This window comes from Mastigoproctus giganteus, chromosome 3 (assembly GCF_048544385.1).
Source record: "Mastigoproctus giganteus isolate SK-2022 chromosome 3, ASM4854438v1, whole genome shotgun sequence".
Taxonomy (NCBI): Eukaryota; Metazoa; Arthropoda; class Arachnida; order Uropygi; family Thelyphonidae; genus Mastigoproctus; species Mastigoproctus giganteus.
Genome location: NC_143577.1, coordinates 155,499,419 through 155,517,617, shown reverse-complemented (window position 1 = coordinate 155,517,617; position 18,199 = coordinate 155,499,419). Strand labels below are relative to the sequence as shown.

Here is an 18,199-nt window from a genome sequence, read left to right as displayed (position 1 = left end):
CCAGAGAATCCATTTCGCGAGACCCACTTAATAGGAAATCCACTGTGACGTTATTCTCATAGAATTTAAAGAATTATTCTTCACACCAGATAATTAACAAATATGGCGTTAAAGCTGTGTAGTCCAACACTAATAGATAATAAAATACTATTAAATTATATATCGAGATCTCAAACAATCAGTTCTAGATAATTTCTTCATAGCTTTTCATTTAATTAATCTCAACGACAATGAGTGAGATTTATTGTTAGTGCATGGTACTAAAATCTTTCTAATCGTGCTTTACACTTACTAAAATTTCCTTTATAGTGAGAGAAACCAGACAACTATTATCGCCGAAATTGGACGATAAACCTAGTCCTGGTCACACGATTATTTATTTATTTATTATTATTATTTTAATATTAATGCTGTGTCGCTAATGAACACCAAAAAATAAAAAAAAATAAAAAACACCTTACCAAAGAAGTCTTCCCACTTCAGTGAGTCATCAGAATCGCAATCGTGACTAGTCGGAGCATCTTTCCTCATCTGGGACTTATCCATCACAGTATTGCTCTGACAGCAGCCCTTAATTCTGTAGGATAAGCTGAGAGTTCGGATCATAACATTATTTGTACAGAAATCCACCTTCCCTCCCAAGAACGCACAACATTCGGGTGGCACTATCCGTTGCAGGCCAGTTACGGCAGGTGCCTAATAGCAGGAGGATATGGAACTTTGATAAGGAACGGAGTATTAAGTCTCGTGCGTGGGTCGCCATCAATGAGTTCCACTGGTTCACTCACTGGGCGGGGCGACTGCCTGGTTTGGGGGCGGTTCGAAGTTCATGGCTACATTCAGCAACTTAAGTGTACGACCTGCTACAGAGAGGAAACGCGCGAGTGTCGTGATTTTACCGTTGAACGAATGCTATCTTGATTCGAATGATGAAGTCAGTCGCGAACATTTGTACTAATCAGACAGTATACGATGCTGTTTTAAAGGGCACTACTTTCGTTTAATGAGTCAAGAAAATCATTTATTACAATCGGTATTCTCTCCTATTAAAAGGGGATTCGATGCGATAACAGTTCAGTAATGAATAACAATGCTTCAAGTATTCACCATTTGTAGTCCAGAAAGGTAGAGTAGAAACTATTTCAATCCCGAGACTATTCACAAGATCAACTACTTTCAGTTACAGGTGATGGCAAGGTGCAGTCTTTCGCCCCATGCAGTATAGTCACTAGTGTCACTTGTTTTTCAGGCCGCCTACATCTTTTAAAATCTTTCAAGTGCTCCGGAGGTCCTGCGTGAGCAAGTCTCTGGGACGGAACAACCCTGACTTACTGAGTCTTGAATGTCAGACAGCAGCTGTTGCGCGCAGCAATAAAGAGGCGCCACGATCGACCGCTAAAGCAAAAAAAAAAAAAAAAAAAAGAGAGAGAGAGAGAGAGAGAGAGAGAGAGTTAAAAAAAAAAAAAAAAAACACGGCAGGTTAGTCGAAAAGATGTGGGTCGGACGAAACAGACTGCCCAGGGGCCACATATCCAACGTTAGCTGTCTCCGCCACAGCCGGTTGGCGCCCAGCAACGAGATAATCGAATAGTCCAAATCTTAGTGATGGGGGAGAAGGAGAAACGATGACGTACTTTCTTTGGAGGCCAACAGCGACGCACACTCAGCTCGTTTCGGCGGTAACTTCAAGGCGTGTGCGTGACCTACACGACCAACAGACAAAAGGAATGACCATCGTGTAATACACAATCTGTCTTATTCTAAAATTAAGAGTGACTCCCAGTAAATTTTTGGAAAAGGAATTATTTACTTGAAAGATAAAAATTTACTGACTTTACATTTGTTTGTAGCAGACATGGAGTGAGAGAGAGAGACTCATTTATTACCGCCACAGTCAATGTGCCGACCTCCATGATGATTGCCACACTGTAATCAATTCACAAGATGCGAACACTCGTAATACACAAATTAAGTGTGGCAGAATTAGGGCGAGGCAGTCACAAAAGTTTGTTGGAGCCGTATTACAAAAGAACCTGAGAAGAAGAAAGTGAACCCAAAAATGTGAGAGTGAGGAGGAACAGAGAGCCATTGTGTTGAAATTATTATTTTATTTTACCACAGTGATGTTGGACCGCCGTAGCTGAGTGGTCAACCATGAGGGTGCATAAGTACATGTGCCTTGAGTGACCGGGGTTCAAACCGTGACTGCTAAATACGGTGCTGTTTCCTGTATCTTGTGAACTCTGACCGTGTGGTGTCGTCCCGGAGCATAAACAGAAAATTTATTTATTTTACAGTAATCATAACATATTTGTTTGGATTACTGTAAAATAAACAGAAGAAAATAAATGGAAGTGTATTTTACACTTCTCAAGTTACATCATTATTAGGAGTCATACAACTCCAAATCAACTTGTTACTCGCTATGTTTTCTGTGCTCACCTGAGTTTCCACTTTTCCCTTGAACGACCAAACCGCATAGGAGATTTCTTCTACTATTAGAATTTATCAAATATTTAATAATGTTTGAGAAATTTTATTCTGGCTTAGATATCAAACAGTTTTAATAGCCGTGTGGTAAAGTGAAATGTCGCCGTTTTCTCTTTCCGCGGTTCGAATCCCACGTTTATGGGTAAGTGCGCTTGCGCCAGCTAGTGTAGTCGCCTGATTTTAATGCTCTTCGTTTTCAGGTATTTCTACTAACTTTTCCGTAAAGTTTAATTTAGTATGGTTAGATTCATCATTGTGAGCTGAACAAGAGGATACATCACTCAAATACTGGATTTATACAGGTAATATATTATTAGTATTTTAAGATGAAAATAGGGAATTCTCTATTTTCTGGGCACATTAATTACCAACAACAAGAACTTCGAGGATATATCGCTGTTGGGATAAACCCCTTGGGATGCACCACGTGTAAATGCCGCCTACGTAGGTAGTCAACTAAGAAGTAAGACGAGGGCTTAAGACAATGCCGCAAGCAATAATGGTCAAACAATGTACCACCCCACATGGCACAATAATCTCTTAATCACTGAAAGTACTAGAAAGTTCAAAAGTGCACTAAAGGTAGCAGAACAATTTCAAAACTATGCAGAATTGCGAGCCGACCGGGCTAGCCGAGTGGGTAAAGTACCTGCCCGGCAACCCAAAGGTCGCGGGTTCGATTCCCGCCTCGGGCTTGGATCAAAGTACTGCAAAAACCTTGGGAGGTGCAATATGGCCACAGAAGCCGATGCGCCAACAACTACCAAATCAATCAATCAAAAGCAGAATTGCATACAAAGTCCACATTATGGATCAACAAGAAATCATTCCGGGTCCATTAAAATGTAAAATTTGTGACGATAATGAAGAAACGATTATTACATGCATTAAATGCCTCGGGTTGATATGTAATTCTTGTACCAAGATAAACCTTACTAAATTGCCCAAAGCTAAAAGACGGCTATTTATTTGCGATCAGTGTAAAGAAAATACGAAACAAATAGTTTCCTGTAAGGCGCCAGATGAAGCTCTCATTCAAGAACCACAAAATAAACACCCTGAAACTCTAACGGATATCAATGCCGATACTCCTGAACGTGACCACACGTTAGAAATAGCTTCAAAAATGAATGAAGAAACAAATGAATCGCTGGATGATAATAATTTTACACAATATCCTCTAAGCACTCAAGATTACTTAGATATAGAGCCCTATCCGGCCCCTGACAATCAGGAAATCAGTACACGTTCTCTGAATAAAAGCACGCAAACTGAAAGTATAAGCAATGCCGAGAGTAGTCATGCACTGCTAATGGCAAGTACGGATTTTCAAAACACAAGAAAAGCCCCTAAACAACTCTCAGCAGCAATAGAAAGTATAGCTCTGAATCTGAAGAACGTTCAAGAAAATCAAGCGGTTTTGATTGACGAAAACCAAATACTTCGAGCGCAAAATACAGAAATCTTTCAAGAGCTATTCACCCTCAAGCATTTCATAATGAATCTCCATTTATCAGAACATACACTGAGACCTGAAAGTACAGCATATAGCAAGTACAAACAACGAGATAATGAATAGCATGATTCAGACGCTATCTCAACAGAAACCCAGCAACGGGTCACTGATAGCAGTGTCACACTAGAGCCAGAGAGAGTACCAGTATCCACGTGTAGCAAACAGTTCCCAGTGATGATCTCATCAACAAGTGGACACATACCACAAGCTGAAGAATGTTTTGTCACCTTCGAACAGGAAAAAATTGATAAGCATCCGCATAACAGTACAACCGTTTCCTCTCAGAGCTGCATCTCAATGCATAAAAACTCCTCATCTGAAATTCATACAGTAAAAAACAAGGACAACAGAGCATACATTGAAAAAGGATACTTAGAAGATAAGGGGTGTAACACTTGCTGGTACCAATTCAGTGGATACAGTCAATGAGGTTGTCGGCTGCTGTCTAAACCCGCCACAGCAAAAACAATCGTTTTGGCGGTCTTATGCCGACGTTACCGGCCAACTGGCGTCCAACTCAAGGGTAGAGACAACCAAAACGGCACCCATGAAGAGAACGAACTTCTTAATCCCAGCGCTGTGTCGTATTTACCTCCATCTCTAACAAACATCAATGAAAAGGGTGTCATAAGACATCATCCGAAACCCAATCAACGAAAGACATGCCCAGCATATAACTACAATATAACGGCTGTACTGACTCGGGACCAAATCTTTGTGTCAAGATTAAATCCAAAAGGCACTACTCAGGCAATCACAGAAATGTATTGGAAGGAATACTCCATCAGAGTAGATGTTAGACAACTGCGTACGCGGCACGCATCTTATGCCTCTTTCATTGTCTCAAAGCCAGCTGACCCCTGCCAACCGGTAATAAAATAAATAAATAAATAAAGCTTGGATCCATGGCCACAAAATACACTAATCAAACCTTTTGAAGACAGAAAAGCTAGCGTGCACCAGAGGGGACATAATAATACTCGGGTATAGCAATTACAGAGTGTCCCATCCACACCCGCATCTGTAACTATCAGATGCTACATTCATAACATAAGAGGCATAAGTTGCAAACTCCATACACTTCAATCTATTCTCCTTACTGCAGAGTACGATATTATTTGTTTAATGGAGACCTGGCTGAACCACAATATATGTATTGACACTCTTTGCCCCCCTTTGAACTATGGTGGTCAAGTTAATGGACGAGCCATTCGCTGCGGTGGTGGAGCTGCAATCATCTATAAAAATTCCTTTTCTCGACATGAGACCAACTCAAATAGTTCCAAAAACTTTGAAGCCATCTCTGTAATCCTTTACCTCGATGAAATTAGAATACAGGTTTGCACTGTCTACCTCCCTCCAGAACACACCCTACAGGTTAGAACGGAATTGGCGGCCTGGATTACTACCAATCTCCAACCCAACGTCCCTACTATTCTCGTAGGGGACCTCAACATGCCCCCGCCAAGGTAATCAACCGCTCGGTCTTCTCTGGAAAACATGTTACATATGCTCAAACTTCATCCTCTTCAAACTCCCCCAACTCGCGGAAATCAGCAGCTGGACCTCATTTTTCACAACACATCTCATGCAGAACTTATCAAACCAACCTTCTTCAAATCAGATCATCAACCATTAGATTGTGAAGAATTTTATGCCCACTCCGACCTCTCTCTAATACCTCGGTTGAAGGATGTGGCCCGCTGCATACGAGAAGAGTCTTTTCAAACAAGTTCATTAAGCAAGAAATAATCCTCCATCGCCTCACTACGTATAAATGGAACTGTCTGTTAGAAAAGTCAGGGCCTGAAGCCGCTTCCATCCCGGCTGAAGAATTATTTCAAATATCTTGTGTTGGTACGTCTAAGGAGATTCGGATCTCACATCGATCTAACTGGCGGTTTAACAACAATATGAAGGTAGTGTTTGTAAGAAAACAAAAGGCTTACAGAAAATGACAGAAAACCAGAACCCCTGAAGACTACATCGCTTACAAAAAAGAACCAGCCTGTTTCTTAAAGCACAAACGCCAAGCGTACTACTTTGCAATTTCTAAAAAGCTTAAACAGTCTAAAAGAATCAATAACAACAAGAATACCAACTTCATCATGGACGAAACCTTATTTAGGGAATGGGCGAACAGTACCTTCGGAATCTCTCCAGATCCTAATTTAAAGTATAACTCTCTCGCACCAGACAATACCAGTTGGCTGGTAAATTACATGAATAACATGATTCCATCCGGATCCAATCTTGATATAAGACCTCTACTAACAGAAATCACCATAACCAAAGAAAATGTAATTCAGGCATTAAATAGTCTCCCAAATAAATCCACTTCTGGCCCCGATATGTTCCCCCTCTTCATCATGAAAGTAAGCAGTCCATTCATCATCGAGGTCTTGCTACACATATTTAGAGAAACTCTACACACTGGAATTATCCCTGAAATATGGAAACATTATATTGTAAAACCCGTGCCTAAAGTCAAACATCCGAAAGACAAGAAGGATTTTTGTCCCATCTCTACATATAAGCTGCAATTTATTAAAACTGTTCGAGAAGACTCTGCTGCCAATTCCTGTTATGCATTTTTTCCATAAAAGACCACCATATTTACACACTGTGATTCCAAAGAGATCAACTGTGGCTAATCTAATGGACACCCTATTTCGGATCCAAACGACTCTGAACGCCAAAGAACAGATTGATGTAGTATTTTTAAACATTAAAGCTGCTTTCGATAATGTCTCAATCAATTCCTTGATGACAATACTTGAAAGGCATTTCAGAATACAGGGAGGCCTATTAAAAGTCGTCGTTTGCATTCTCAAACGAAGGCATTTGAGAGTAGAACATAGAACCTTCCAATCGAACCACGTTTTCTACAGAGGAATTCTCCAAGGTGGCGTCCTTTCTGCACTATTTTTTGCTGCCGCTTTGGATCCCTTCCTCTCTACGCATCCTGACTGCAGCTCTTACGCAGATGATATAAAACTTTTCATCTCGTCAAAACACGGTGACAAATCTGACGCAATCAACGCCCATGCCACTGCCCTAATAGAAGAACTTGACCATTATCTTGAGAATATTGGCCTAGCCATAAATCCGACCAAGTCAGCACAAATGTCTTTCACCAACCTGAAGAAGAAGAAGATGAACATAGACATCTACATCAATGGTACCATGGTCCAAAAGGTCTCTCATCACACTGATCTAGGGCTCACATGGGATGAAGGCCTGACCTTCCAACAGCACTTCGCCAACATTAAAGCAAAAACTCTGTCAGCAATGTGGGCGATAAGACAGGAACTTACTGGAGTAAACAACCAAAAACTTGCTACTCACTACATACAAACATGTCTTGTTCCGATTCCCATGTATGCCTCGACGATCTGGTCCTTTGCTTCCCTCACTAATATCAGAAAATTCATGGGTATCGAGTACTGGATTTTAAGGTGGTTGAACCGTGTTAATGGCCACCCTTTCACCATCTCGAGATCAATCATGTATGCTAACCTTGGTTGCACTTCTTGGAATCAGTTGCTCATTACAGAAAATCTGCGTAATCTCTGTCAGCTCCTCATCGATCGCGTTGACGGTCCAAATGTCCATAATCATGTTGTAGGCCCTAAGCTTTCCCGCGTCGTTTGCAATAGTGCATGGATTCCCCTAAGAAGCTTATTACAGAATTTAACTATGCTTAGAAGATGTTTTCCGTCTAAGATCCTCCAAACGTACAACACCCTGAAGATTGATCCCCACAAGTCTGTGATGAGAAAGCATACAGATCTGAGAAGATATAGGACATGTACCACCACATACAACTGTAGAAGTTTCCTCATTATATCCTTCAGGATGGAATCTCCCATGAACTCTACTTTGCTGAAGAATTAATTTGTTTTAAATTATTATGTGTTTTGTATGTATATGTATTAGTTGTATATACATATATTACGACGCGTATGTGTTTATATGTCTCTACCTTTTGCTTGTGTCACTGTATATATTTGTATGTGCGTTATTTGCTCACATTAGATGTTATTTGTTGGAATATAGAAACTAATGTTTATAATATTATATAGAAAGTAATGTTTATAATATTATATAGAAAGTAATGTTTATATATGCATAATTTATGTACGATTTCTATGTTTGCTCTCTAAGTTATAATGTACAAATGTATATAGGCACCCTCCTAGCTGAAGGCTGTTCAGGGGTGAAGCATATGTAATAAATTGAATAATAAATAAATATCACATTTTATTACATTTTACCTAATAAAATTAAAAAAAAAAAAAAAAAATTATTTATACTCCGGGGCGACCACACAGTGAGAGGAGTTAACAAGATAGACAGAGAATACAAGGAACAGAACCGTATTTACTAGTCATCGCTTTGAATCCTGGCCACTTATTGCACCCTCGCACCTGACCGATTACAATTACAAATGGGTTCTGCCTCAAGAACTCCTTCATTAAGATAGTTCTGATGGACGCGCTTTCCCATAGAAACAATATCATAAATAGCTAGTGGCAAGTATTCTAAGGTCAGTTTCATAGACAAGCCATGCTGATCTGATGATATTTTTCTTTATGCCTAAAGTATAAAGAAAAATGTGAGGAGTGCACCGATTCTCAAATTAAAACTTGGGGAATGCATTATGAGATGAATCTTAGTCACTGAAGAAACAAGTGCTGATCCGGGGTACAAATAAAACTGGAAGAATTACATACTACACAATATCCCATCACGGCGACCAGCGCCAGGGGTTCACAAATAGGAGCTTGAGTAAACAGACTACAAAGTATAGCATACAAATACAAAACACAGCTAAGCATACAAAAACTGCATACAAACACAAAAACAAAATAAGGGATGAGTTTCTCTATGGAATGAGCAATGTGTTAGGATAGAGAGGAGTGAGGTGGGAGAGGGTCATTCTTCCTATAAAAAGCAGTTATACGTATTATTGAACGCGAAAAGAGTTTTCGTAGATTCAGAAATAACGCATGACAGCACAGAACCCGTGTAGTGTGAAATTAGTTTAAAGCAAGAGTACGATGAGAGTGAGAATAATCTACAAACCATAAGATGATGATAAGAACCTCTACATGCAGATTAAATGGACAAGAAAGTGTGAATGTCCTATTATAGAGTGATTTCAACTTTCCCCTAAATAACTGGAGTAAGTGGGAAGGAAATCCACCATGGATTGGAAACAAAATTTTTAAATAAACTACAAGAAACAAAAACAGTACAAGACGGAAGTTTAATTTTTCGGTATTCGTGCAAACGTAACTGTTGTTATTTTGGAGCATTAGCAACTAAGGCCATATTGTTCTGGGGATAAGCGGTGGTCATTCCCTGACCTTTCCGCATCCTCCGTATTTGGAAGTCACGGGCTCGAACCCCGGTCTAATCAAGAAGCGTGTGCTATGTACTGCTGCTCCTGCCTACCTGGCTACGGAGGCACCTAATTGCTGTGCGACATGAACCCAACCACTCTGTTCTCTCTAATAATTTAATAAACCGTTTAAAAAAATCAATTCGATTCTTAAGCGAAAAGCACAGGAAAATCAAAAACCAAGAAAATTGATTATGAAAGAACTTCAAAGCAACCTCTTCTGATATTGTTTATTCCGATCTTCATCTCCTAAGAAAAGCAACATGTGATGCGAGAAGTAAAAAAATGAGTACCATACTAAAAAATTTAAATGATGCTTTAACTCAACACAAAATCAGTCAGCTACTAGCACTGGCGAAAGGTTTTGTCATGTACATTCTAACCCAGTGGTTCACAATCTTTTTTGCCCCATGCACCCTTTTCACCATACGTCAGAATGTCATTCCCCCTTTCCAAGATTGTCTGACTCAAAAGGCTCCAAAATCTGTGCATAAAAAACAAGAAAAAGTCAAATATAATTATAAATGGAATATTTCCACAGATAAAAAAGTGAAATATTTATGTTTAATTTGTGACATTGTTGTTGTTTGGTTTTTAGGAGCATTAGCAACTAAAGCCATATTGCTCCGGGGATATGCGGTGGTCATTCCCTGACCTTTCCGCATCCGGGTCACGGGCTCGCACCCCGGTCTAATCAAGAAGCGTGTGTTAAGCACTGCAGCTCCTGCTCATCTGGCTATGTGACATCCAATACAGTGTGATGTCCTGTAGATTAAGTACAATCTGTAGAATTGTAGTTTGTAGAAAGATCAATATTCCAACAGTTTGAGTCTGGCGATCTGCGGTCCCAATTCCCCCCCCCCCCCCGCCCAGAAACCCTAAATTTACCCCTGAGGGGAATTCACCCCCGGGTTGAGAACCCCTGTTCTAACCGAAATGTGTCGATATTTACCAGTAAAAAAAAACACGGCAATTCCAAAGAATGCAACACTTCTTTTGCAGATGACAAGTTTTCTTATTCGCAAAAATTTTTTCACCAGCTGTACACTGTCCATGTAGGGAAGACCGGTTTTTACTTGCTTGTAGACTATTGTTTTATGCAGTCAAAAACAAAAGTGGCGCTTACACTATATAGTGCGGACCACATTAAAGGAAATTTGTATGGAACTTACTGGTCGTGAGCTGCACATTACTAAAATCCATTTGGACTTCGAAAGAAGTGCTCATTCAGCGGGTTTCGAAACGCCAAATAGCAGGTTGTCGATTCTAATTTGGGCAGTGTTGGTTACCGGAAAATACTGAAGGGCAAAGGTGTCAGAAATTATTATAGTCAAAATGCAGAAATAGGTCAATGGCTGAAATAGTTTTTTGCACTCAAAATTTTACCTTTTCATTAAGTAAGTGACGAGTTTAGAACACTGATTGCTATTGCTCAAACAAAAGATATGTCTCTTCCTGATTACATTCTGGACAACTACACTCAGTGATCACTGAGTTATGAACACCCCATCCGTTATGGCCTATTCGGAGTAGCTCGAATAGGACAGAACAAAAAAGCTGAACAGCTTCCTACGGCAGAACAGTGACAATTTGCATCTGGCAGTGCAGGTCAAAATCATAAAGTAGCAGTTATGGGACGTAGTAAAGACATCAAAGGAAATTTCAAAAGGGAATGATTGTGAGCGCTCGTGCTTCGGGTGTTTCCAGATCGGAAACAGTACGTCTCGTCGGCTACTCATGGCCCACTTTGGTTAAGGTGTACAACGAATGTTGTCGACAGGTGAAACCACCTTCAGCCGAGAGAACGTTTTTTTTTTTTTTTTTTTTATGAAAACCCCAAACACGAGAGGTATTAGAACCTATAGTACTTAGTACCGTGCTTGGGTTGGAGGTTGAGAAGCCGAAAGAAGATATTTGTTGACATTAGGCTTGAACTTCTATAGACTTTAATTTTCAGGAAATACATACGAAGGAAGGTTGTTCCAGAAAACGGCAGTTGAATGAATAAACGAGGATGATGAAAAGTTGGTTCTGTGAGTTTGAAGTTGGACAGTAAATGGATATTGGCTGGTGGCGGCACGTGTTCGGACTGGTTTGAAAGAGAGAGCGGCAATAATAGAGGCCAATTCAGAAGAACAGTGCCCATATCTGTAGAAAAGTCATGCAGCAGAAACAGTACGTCTATGAGACAGCGAGTGGAGAGACTGTTACAGATGAGTAATTTATTAACCTAACTGCCCTCTTCTGAATGGAATCTAGAAGCCTGAGAGAAGCTTTGGGGGCACCGTGCCAGATGTGGGAACAATATTCCATGGTAGGGCGGTTTTGCGATTTGCACAGAGTGAACAGCTGTTTTGAAGAATAGTAACACCCAGAGCGAAAGAAAAAACCAAGTTTTTTAGATGCAGAGGAAGCAATATTTGTAATGTGCTTGTGCCAAGAGAGATTAAAAGTCAGAGTAATCCCCAAAAGAGATATATCATTTTGCCTAGAAATCGGAGTGTCACCAAAGATAAGCATAGCAGCAGCAGAAGAATCCTTTTTGCGAGATATAAGACAAGACTGAGTTTTAGGAGGATTTAAATCAACTAAGTTGTCATTGGCCCACTGGAGAATTACCTGGAGATCGGCATTAAGCAATTGGTATCGGATATTCGAGAATTTGAAGCTGATTGAGCATGGGGAAGGTTTCTCAAAATGAAAAGTGGAATGAAATGTGCTATCATCGGCAAAACTATGGATAGGATTTCCAGTCAATGGAAGAAGGTCATTAATATACAAGAGGAAAAGAGTGGGGGAAAGAACTGAACCTTGGGGTACAACAGCATTAGCGGAGAAGTGAGAAGACAGAGAGCAATCTACCATCACCATCAGTGAGCGATCAGAGAGAAAACAAACTGGATAACCAATTACAAAAAACAGTTGGCAAACCATAAAATGGAAGCTTTTTTAGAAGACCTTTATGCCAAACACAATCGAAAGCCTTTGAGATGTCAAGAGCAACTGCTTGTGTTTCACCCAACTTTTCCATTGAATTTGTCCATAAACGGGTAACATAAGCCAGAATATCACCAGTGTATCGACACTGACGGGATCCATACTGGCGATCGTTGATCAGACAGAAGGTTTCTAGGTAGTTTAAGAGTTGGCGGTTAATTGATTTCTCCATTACTTTAGAAAGAGTAGAAGTAGTTGCAATGGGACGATAATTGGATGGGAAGGATTTGTCACCGTTTTTAGGAACTGGCTGGATATGAGCAAATTTCCAAGCAGAAGGAAAATCATCTTTGGAATAAGAAAGTGAAAAAAGGCGGCAAAGAACAGGACTAAGTTCAGGAGCACAGGTTTTGAGAACAAGTGGAGAAATACCATCAGGACATGGAACTGTGAAGGAATTAAGAAAAGTTCGTAGTAAGCGAAGGGTGAAGAGCAGTACCAGCTCAAGCAAGGCATTACAGTTGACATCGCAATATGATTTGGGAAATGCAAGAACAATATCCCAAATGACAATGCGTCGCACTCTCAGACGTATGAGGGTTCCACAGCAGACGGCCCAAGAGACACCCTCTCCTCACCGCTAATCATCGTCGACGGCGAATGCTGTAATGTCAACAACACGACCGCTAATCATTATCGAGGACAGCGAATGCTGTAGTGTCAACAACACGCTGGTTGGACACTGGAGGACTGGAAACAGGTGTGCTGGTCGGATGAAACTAAATACCGTGCAATGGGAGCATTTGCCTTCCATAATTTTATACCCCTGTGGCTAGTCCCCTTCCCCACTCCTCCCTGTTTCCATCTCTGGGAGACCCCCTTCGCCGTGCCCTGCTCCTATTTAACTACATTCTGACCCACCTTTCTTCCCTATTTCCGTACTCACTCCTTCCAAACTTTTATTTTTTTTGGTCTCTGTCAGGAAGCTCAGGCGACCCTGACAGAAGCCAGCCAGAGTATAAAGGGCAGCCTAGCTCATCTCTCGGCGGTAGTGGCGGGCAACGTAGGGTCCCACTAAGGGGCCCTGCGGCCAAGTATCCAGAGACACAACAGAACATAACACTACTCTAACACAAACCAGACAATACACTACTCTGACGCAAACCAGACATTACACTACTCTGACACAAACCAGACATTACACTTTTTCTGGCTTTTAGAGGTTCTGTACTTTTCCACAAAATACTATGGCACAGATGTGAGAACCACCTGAGGCGCCTTCCACAAAACACTATGCAACACTCCACATACGCCTTCGTGTGGGACGAAGCAACGCGAGTCCATGGACCCCATCGTGCACTATCAAGGACCGCGATCGCCAATATGGCTGCCTTACAGTACGTGTTGTTTATCGCTCTGCAATAATTTGTCTGAAATATGTGTTTTAAATGTAATACAGTTAAAAATTATTGGTTCTAGCTGAAGATCAACCAACAGTGGACTCATAGGGTGAGACCTTTCCAACTTTCTAGGGAAATATAATCAGATTTTTACGTTCTTTATCTATTTCCTTTGTTGTGAGACAGGTCACCATGCCGCTCACAACGAGGTAATGGAGAGTGCTCCGATATAACGCGGCTGCTACGTCCAAATCTGATTCTTGACTTGGGAGGATTCGCCAATTAGTGCTCTCTGGGTTGCAAGAGTGCACCATCATTTTGTGTTACTTTTACTTTTGCGGAACTAAATGTACCATGCGCTCAATGTTCCCCCCCCCTCCATAGACATTCCATGGAAGAGACAGATCTCTGTAATTATTGTTCCTGTTGTGAAACTGATTTTACCAGCGTGATTAGCGCCTCCGAAAACCGTAAGAGGAAGTAACCCCGTTTTTCTAGGAGCACTTTCACACCTAGGTGTTTCTCCCCCCCCCCCTCCACAGCTGACAGAGGGGATAGCCTATAACTCCCATAACCAACTGTGTGCCTTCAAATTAAGCAACGGACTTGTGGTGGGCATCATTTGCCATCATTTTCAGGGCCTTATCCTACTATTTTACCATACACCCGATAATCCGAACTGTACCGGTTATCCGGATTTTGTGAAATGGAAGTAAGAACAGGAAAACACAATGATCCCCAGGGCCAGAGTGACAACCCTGTTATTGTGGACGAAAAGGAGAACCCCGTTCTGGATCCCAACTCATCAAGCGGAAAAAATCGCAATCAACTGATCCCCAAGTTTGGGCGGGAAACGCGTTCCCAGACAGAGACTAAAGAACAGCCAGAAATAGCCGCATCACAAAAATACCCGAAAGAAGACAAACAACAGGACTCACCCCTCGACCATGCCATACCAGAGGGTACCATATATGAAAAGACGCTCTTTCTCAAAACCACACTTGAGAATATTTTCAAAGAAAATTCAAATAGAGTTTCAGCAGCACTCAGATCGGAGATTGTCACAATCTTCCAAAAGATGGAGACAATCCTACATAATGAACATCTCGACAAAGAGAGAGCTACCACACGACTACAGGCCTATATGGAATGCGGGGCAAGTCAAATGCCACAGCGCGCCCAGACATATTCAGAAGCGCTGAGGACCCCAACGGAAACGCAACAGACAACAACGCACCAGGCAATAACAAAGCACCAGAAGAGGAAGACGCTCCTACCAACACAAAACCTGGTGATACTCAAGACCGAAACAAACAGAAAAAATTCCCACAAGCGAAGACCTCAAAGCAAAAGTAATAAATAACATGAAGGAGGACCTGAAGCTAACACGAATAAAAGGGATGAGAAAGACGAGAGACGTAGAACTGGTAACAGAGACAGAGACCAGGCAAGAAATCCAGAGCATCATTGAAAACCCCAAGATTGAGGCCCTTGGATTAACAGCCCAGTCGCCCAAAAGGAAGGAACCGAATATATTAATTTATGACGTTAGCCCAGAAATTACGGCCACCCAGTTAGCTGAAGAACTTTACCACAGAAACCTCCAACGCGAAATCCCAGACAAGCAGCCGCAAGAAGTGATAACACCAAAGTTCCACATGGAGGCGAGAGGAGGCTTAAAAAACAGCTGGAGTGTGGAACTAATCCCGGAGGCGTGGCAAGTCCTAAACGACTGAGCAAGGGTCTACATAGAATGGGGAAGCTATCGTTTTCGAGAGCGGGTGGCAGTATCGAAATGCTTTAGATGCTGTAAGTTCGGCCACTCCAGCCACGTCTGTTCCCAGACGGTCCCAACATGCGGACATTGCACTGAAAACGGCCATGAATATAAAGAATGCCCACACAAAGACAAGGAAGCCACATGCGCAAATTGTAAAACAATGAAACTCGAATATACACACTCAATCAGGGATCCTAACTGCCCAATCTATATAAAAGCCAAGAGCACCTACCAAAACAGAATCGATTATCGATTATGGGTACAAAAATTAAGAAATATAACACAACCATGATCAAAATAATGCAAACAAATGCCCAGCGAGCAAAAGCGGTGGCTGGCCAGATTCGGGTCAAGGCTGATGAAGAGAACATAGACGTTATTATATTACAGGAGCCGCACGTCCATGCAAGGCGGGTGGCGGGCTACCCACTACAATATAAAGTGATCCACACAGAGGAAGACACCCCGTGGGCGGCGGTATTGGTCAGACACAAGAATATTACTGCAACAAGAATAACGCAACTATGCACGGCTTGGGCAACCTGTGCCCAACTCATGACAGCACTGGGTTCCCTCTACGTGGTGGCTATATACAGTATAGGTATAGGTACGTTGAGGGTCTGACGGCTCCGGGGATTTCTCCCATCTCCGCGTATGTTCTATGTATCGAGTGACAGTACCCTGTCTATGCCAGAGGTTTAAAAATAATGTATGAGTCATGTGGTATGTAGTTTGTTGTGCCCATTGTTCATCGGCCTGTTGGCCGCCGGGCCCCCAATGGGACCCGGCGTTACCATACCTAGCGACGGGGACGCCGGCCGGGTGTACCAAGAGACTAATTATACTCTGGCAGGTCCTGCCACTTACTTTCCTGGGATTTCGGTGACTAGGACCTAAAACAAAGGTTGGAGTCATCGCTGTTGATGTAAGTAAAATTGCATTTAGAAACGCTGCGTGGGGTTTTACGCTGAAAGAACTATTTCTAGAGAGCCTAAAAGGTCGGGCAAAATTTGACGTGATTTAAATTTGGACATGTGGGGCAGTCGCTGTACAAAAGAAAGTAATGGGAGGGAGAATGTAGACGGGGGAATGAAATAGGAAGAAGCGGGGGTCGGATAGGAAGGTGGTCCCCCATTTTCAGTGGGGCAAAAAAAAAAAAAACCGCACAAGGGAGTGCAGTTTTGGGTCGACAGTAGGCCATCCAAATCATTCTAAAGTCTTGTCTTTCTGTGGTATGCGGAGTTTTTTTTTTATTTTTTTATTTACTTGTTTTACCTCCTGCATTCTTTCTAGTCGGGTTGCCTTTGGTATATTTCTATCACTGTTTTCCTTCTAGAAAATAGATCCTGGGCATATTGACTGAGTGCCTTGTAGTCCTCTTGAGTGTCTAACTGTCTGGGTTCTTGGTTGTCTGGGATATATTGGATTGCCGTTATTAGGCGTAGTCGTAGGTCATCATACAAATCGCACTCAAACATTATACCGGGACAAGAAATAGAGATCGCCATCAACTACCTACGCTACCTACAGAACACCCTGCCAAACGAAAGAATCATAATAGGCGCGGATGTAAACTGCCGCTCCCCGCTATGGTATAGCGCTACAGATAATAGAAAATGGACAGCAAACGGACAGCAGCTTGAGAATTACCTGACATGATCACAGTTAACGGTCCTAAACCAGCCACACTAGTTACCGACATTCTGTTACACCCTCTGGGAGGCCACATTCGACATATCCTTAGCCATTAGGAACATGGCGAACCATGTGGCCGACTGGAGGGTGGAGGAAGCCTGGACCACCTCGGATCACCGAGTTATAACTTGCACAATAACAAGAACAATGGCAAGAGTAACAACAATCAACCAACGATGCCATAGATATGCAGTTGCCAAAGCGGACTGGCCGCTATTCAAAGAACTACTGACCACAGCGATCAACAGTAACCCATTAACCCTGAACCCATTGAACAGCCCAGACGATCTGCAGAAAGGTACTACGGAACTGATGACAACTATCAGTAACCAAGCAGTAAGAAAAAAACACCCCCAACTGGGTGCAGTACCCTGGTGGACTCGAGAAATTGCCACGCTCCGGTGGCAAACGATAAAAGCAAGGAAGGACTTTCTTCGTTTGCAGGCCTGCAGATCATAGCCTGCAAACGAAGTCGAAGCCCTGAGACAGCAATATAGGGAGATAAGAAACCGCTATACTGATGCCATTACGAAGAGCAAAAGACGCTCTTGGGAGCTCTTCGTATTCACAGAAGGAAACACTGATCCCTGGGGCCTAGTCTACAAGGTAACCACCAACAAAAGCCCAGTTTGGAGGTGAATGCCACCACCAGGACCCGGCAGGGAAACCTTACCACGACCCGGGAACAGTCGATGAACAACATACTGGACACAATCTACCAGAAACCAGCGATGCCGATACTACCAGCACAGAGCAAAATATGCGAGAGCAATGCCAGTTACACCAATCAGGCAATGGAGGCCCCCTTTACCAATGACGAGCTCAGCGTGGCAGCAAGTCGAGTAAGAAGCAAGAAATGCCCAGGTCTCGACATGATTGAGCCGGAAATCTTAAAGAAAACTGTTGAATGCGCACCGTACCTATGGTTTCAAGTATGGTTTTCAAGTAAATCAGTATGGTTTCAAGCCAGGAAC

The 18,199-nt window shown here is 42.1% G+C and overlaps 1 protein-coding gene across 1 annotated transcript in view; it reads right to left on the bottom strand.

Moving 5' to 3' along the window:
- LOC150088345 (uncharacterized) overlaps nucleotides 1-606 on the bottom strand; it is a 521,190-nt gene extending 520,584 nt beyond the window's left edge. Inside the window, exon 1 of the mRNA XM_090370129.1 lies at nucleotides 462-606. Within this exon, the coding sequence (XP_090226255.1) occupies nucleotides 462-606 (145 nt within the window). The remainder of the gene's footprint in view (nucleotides 1-461) is intronic.
- Nucleotides 607-18,199: the final 17,593 nt, after the last annotated feature.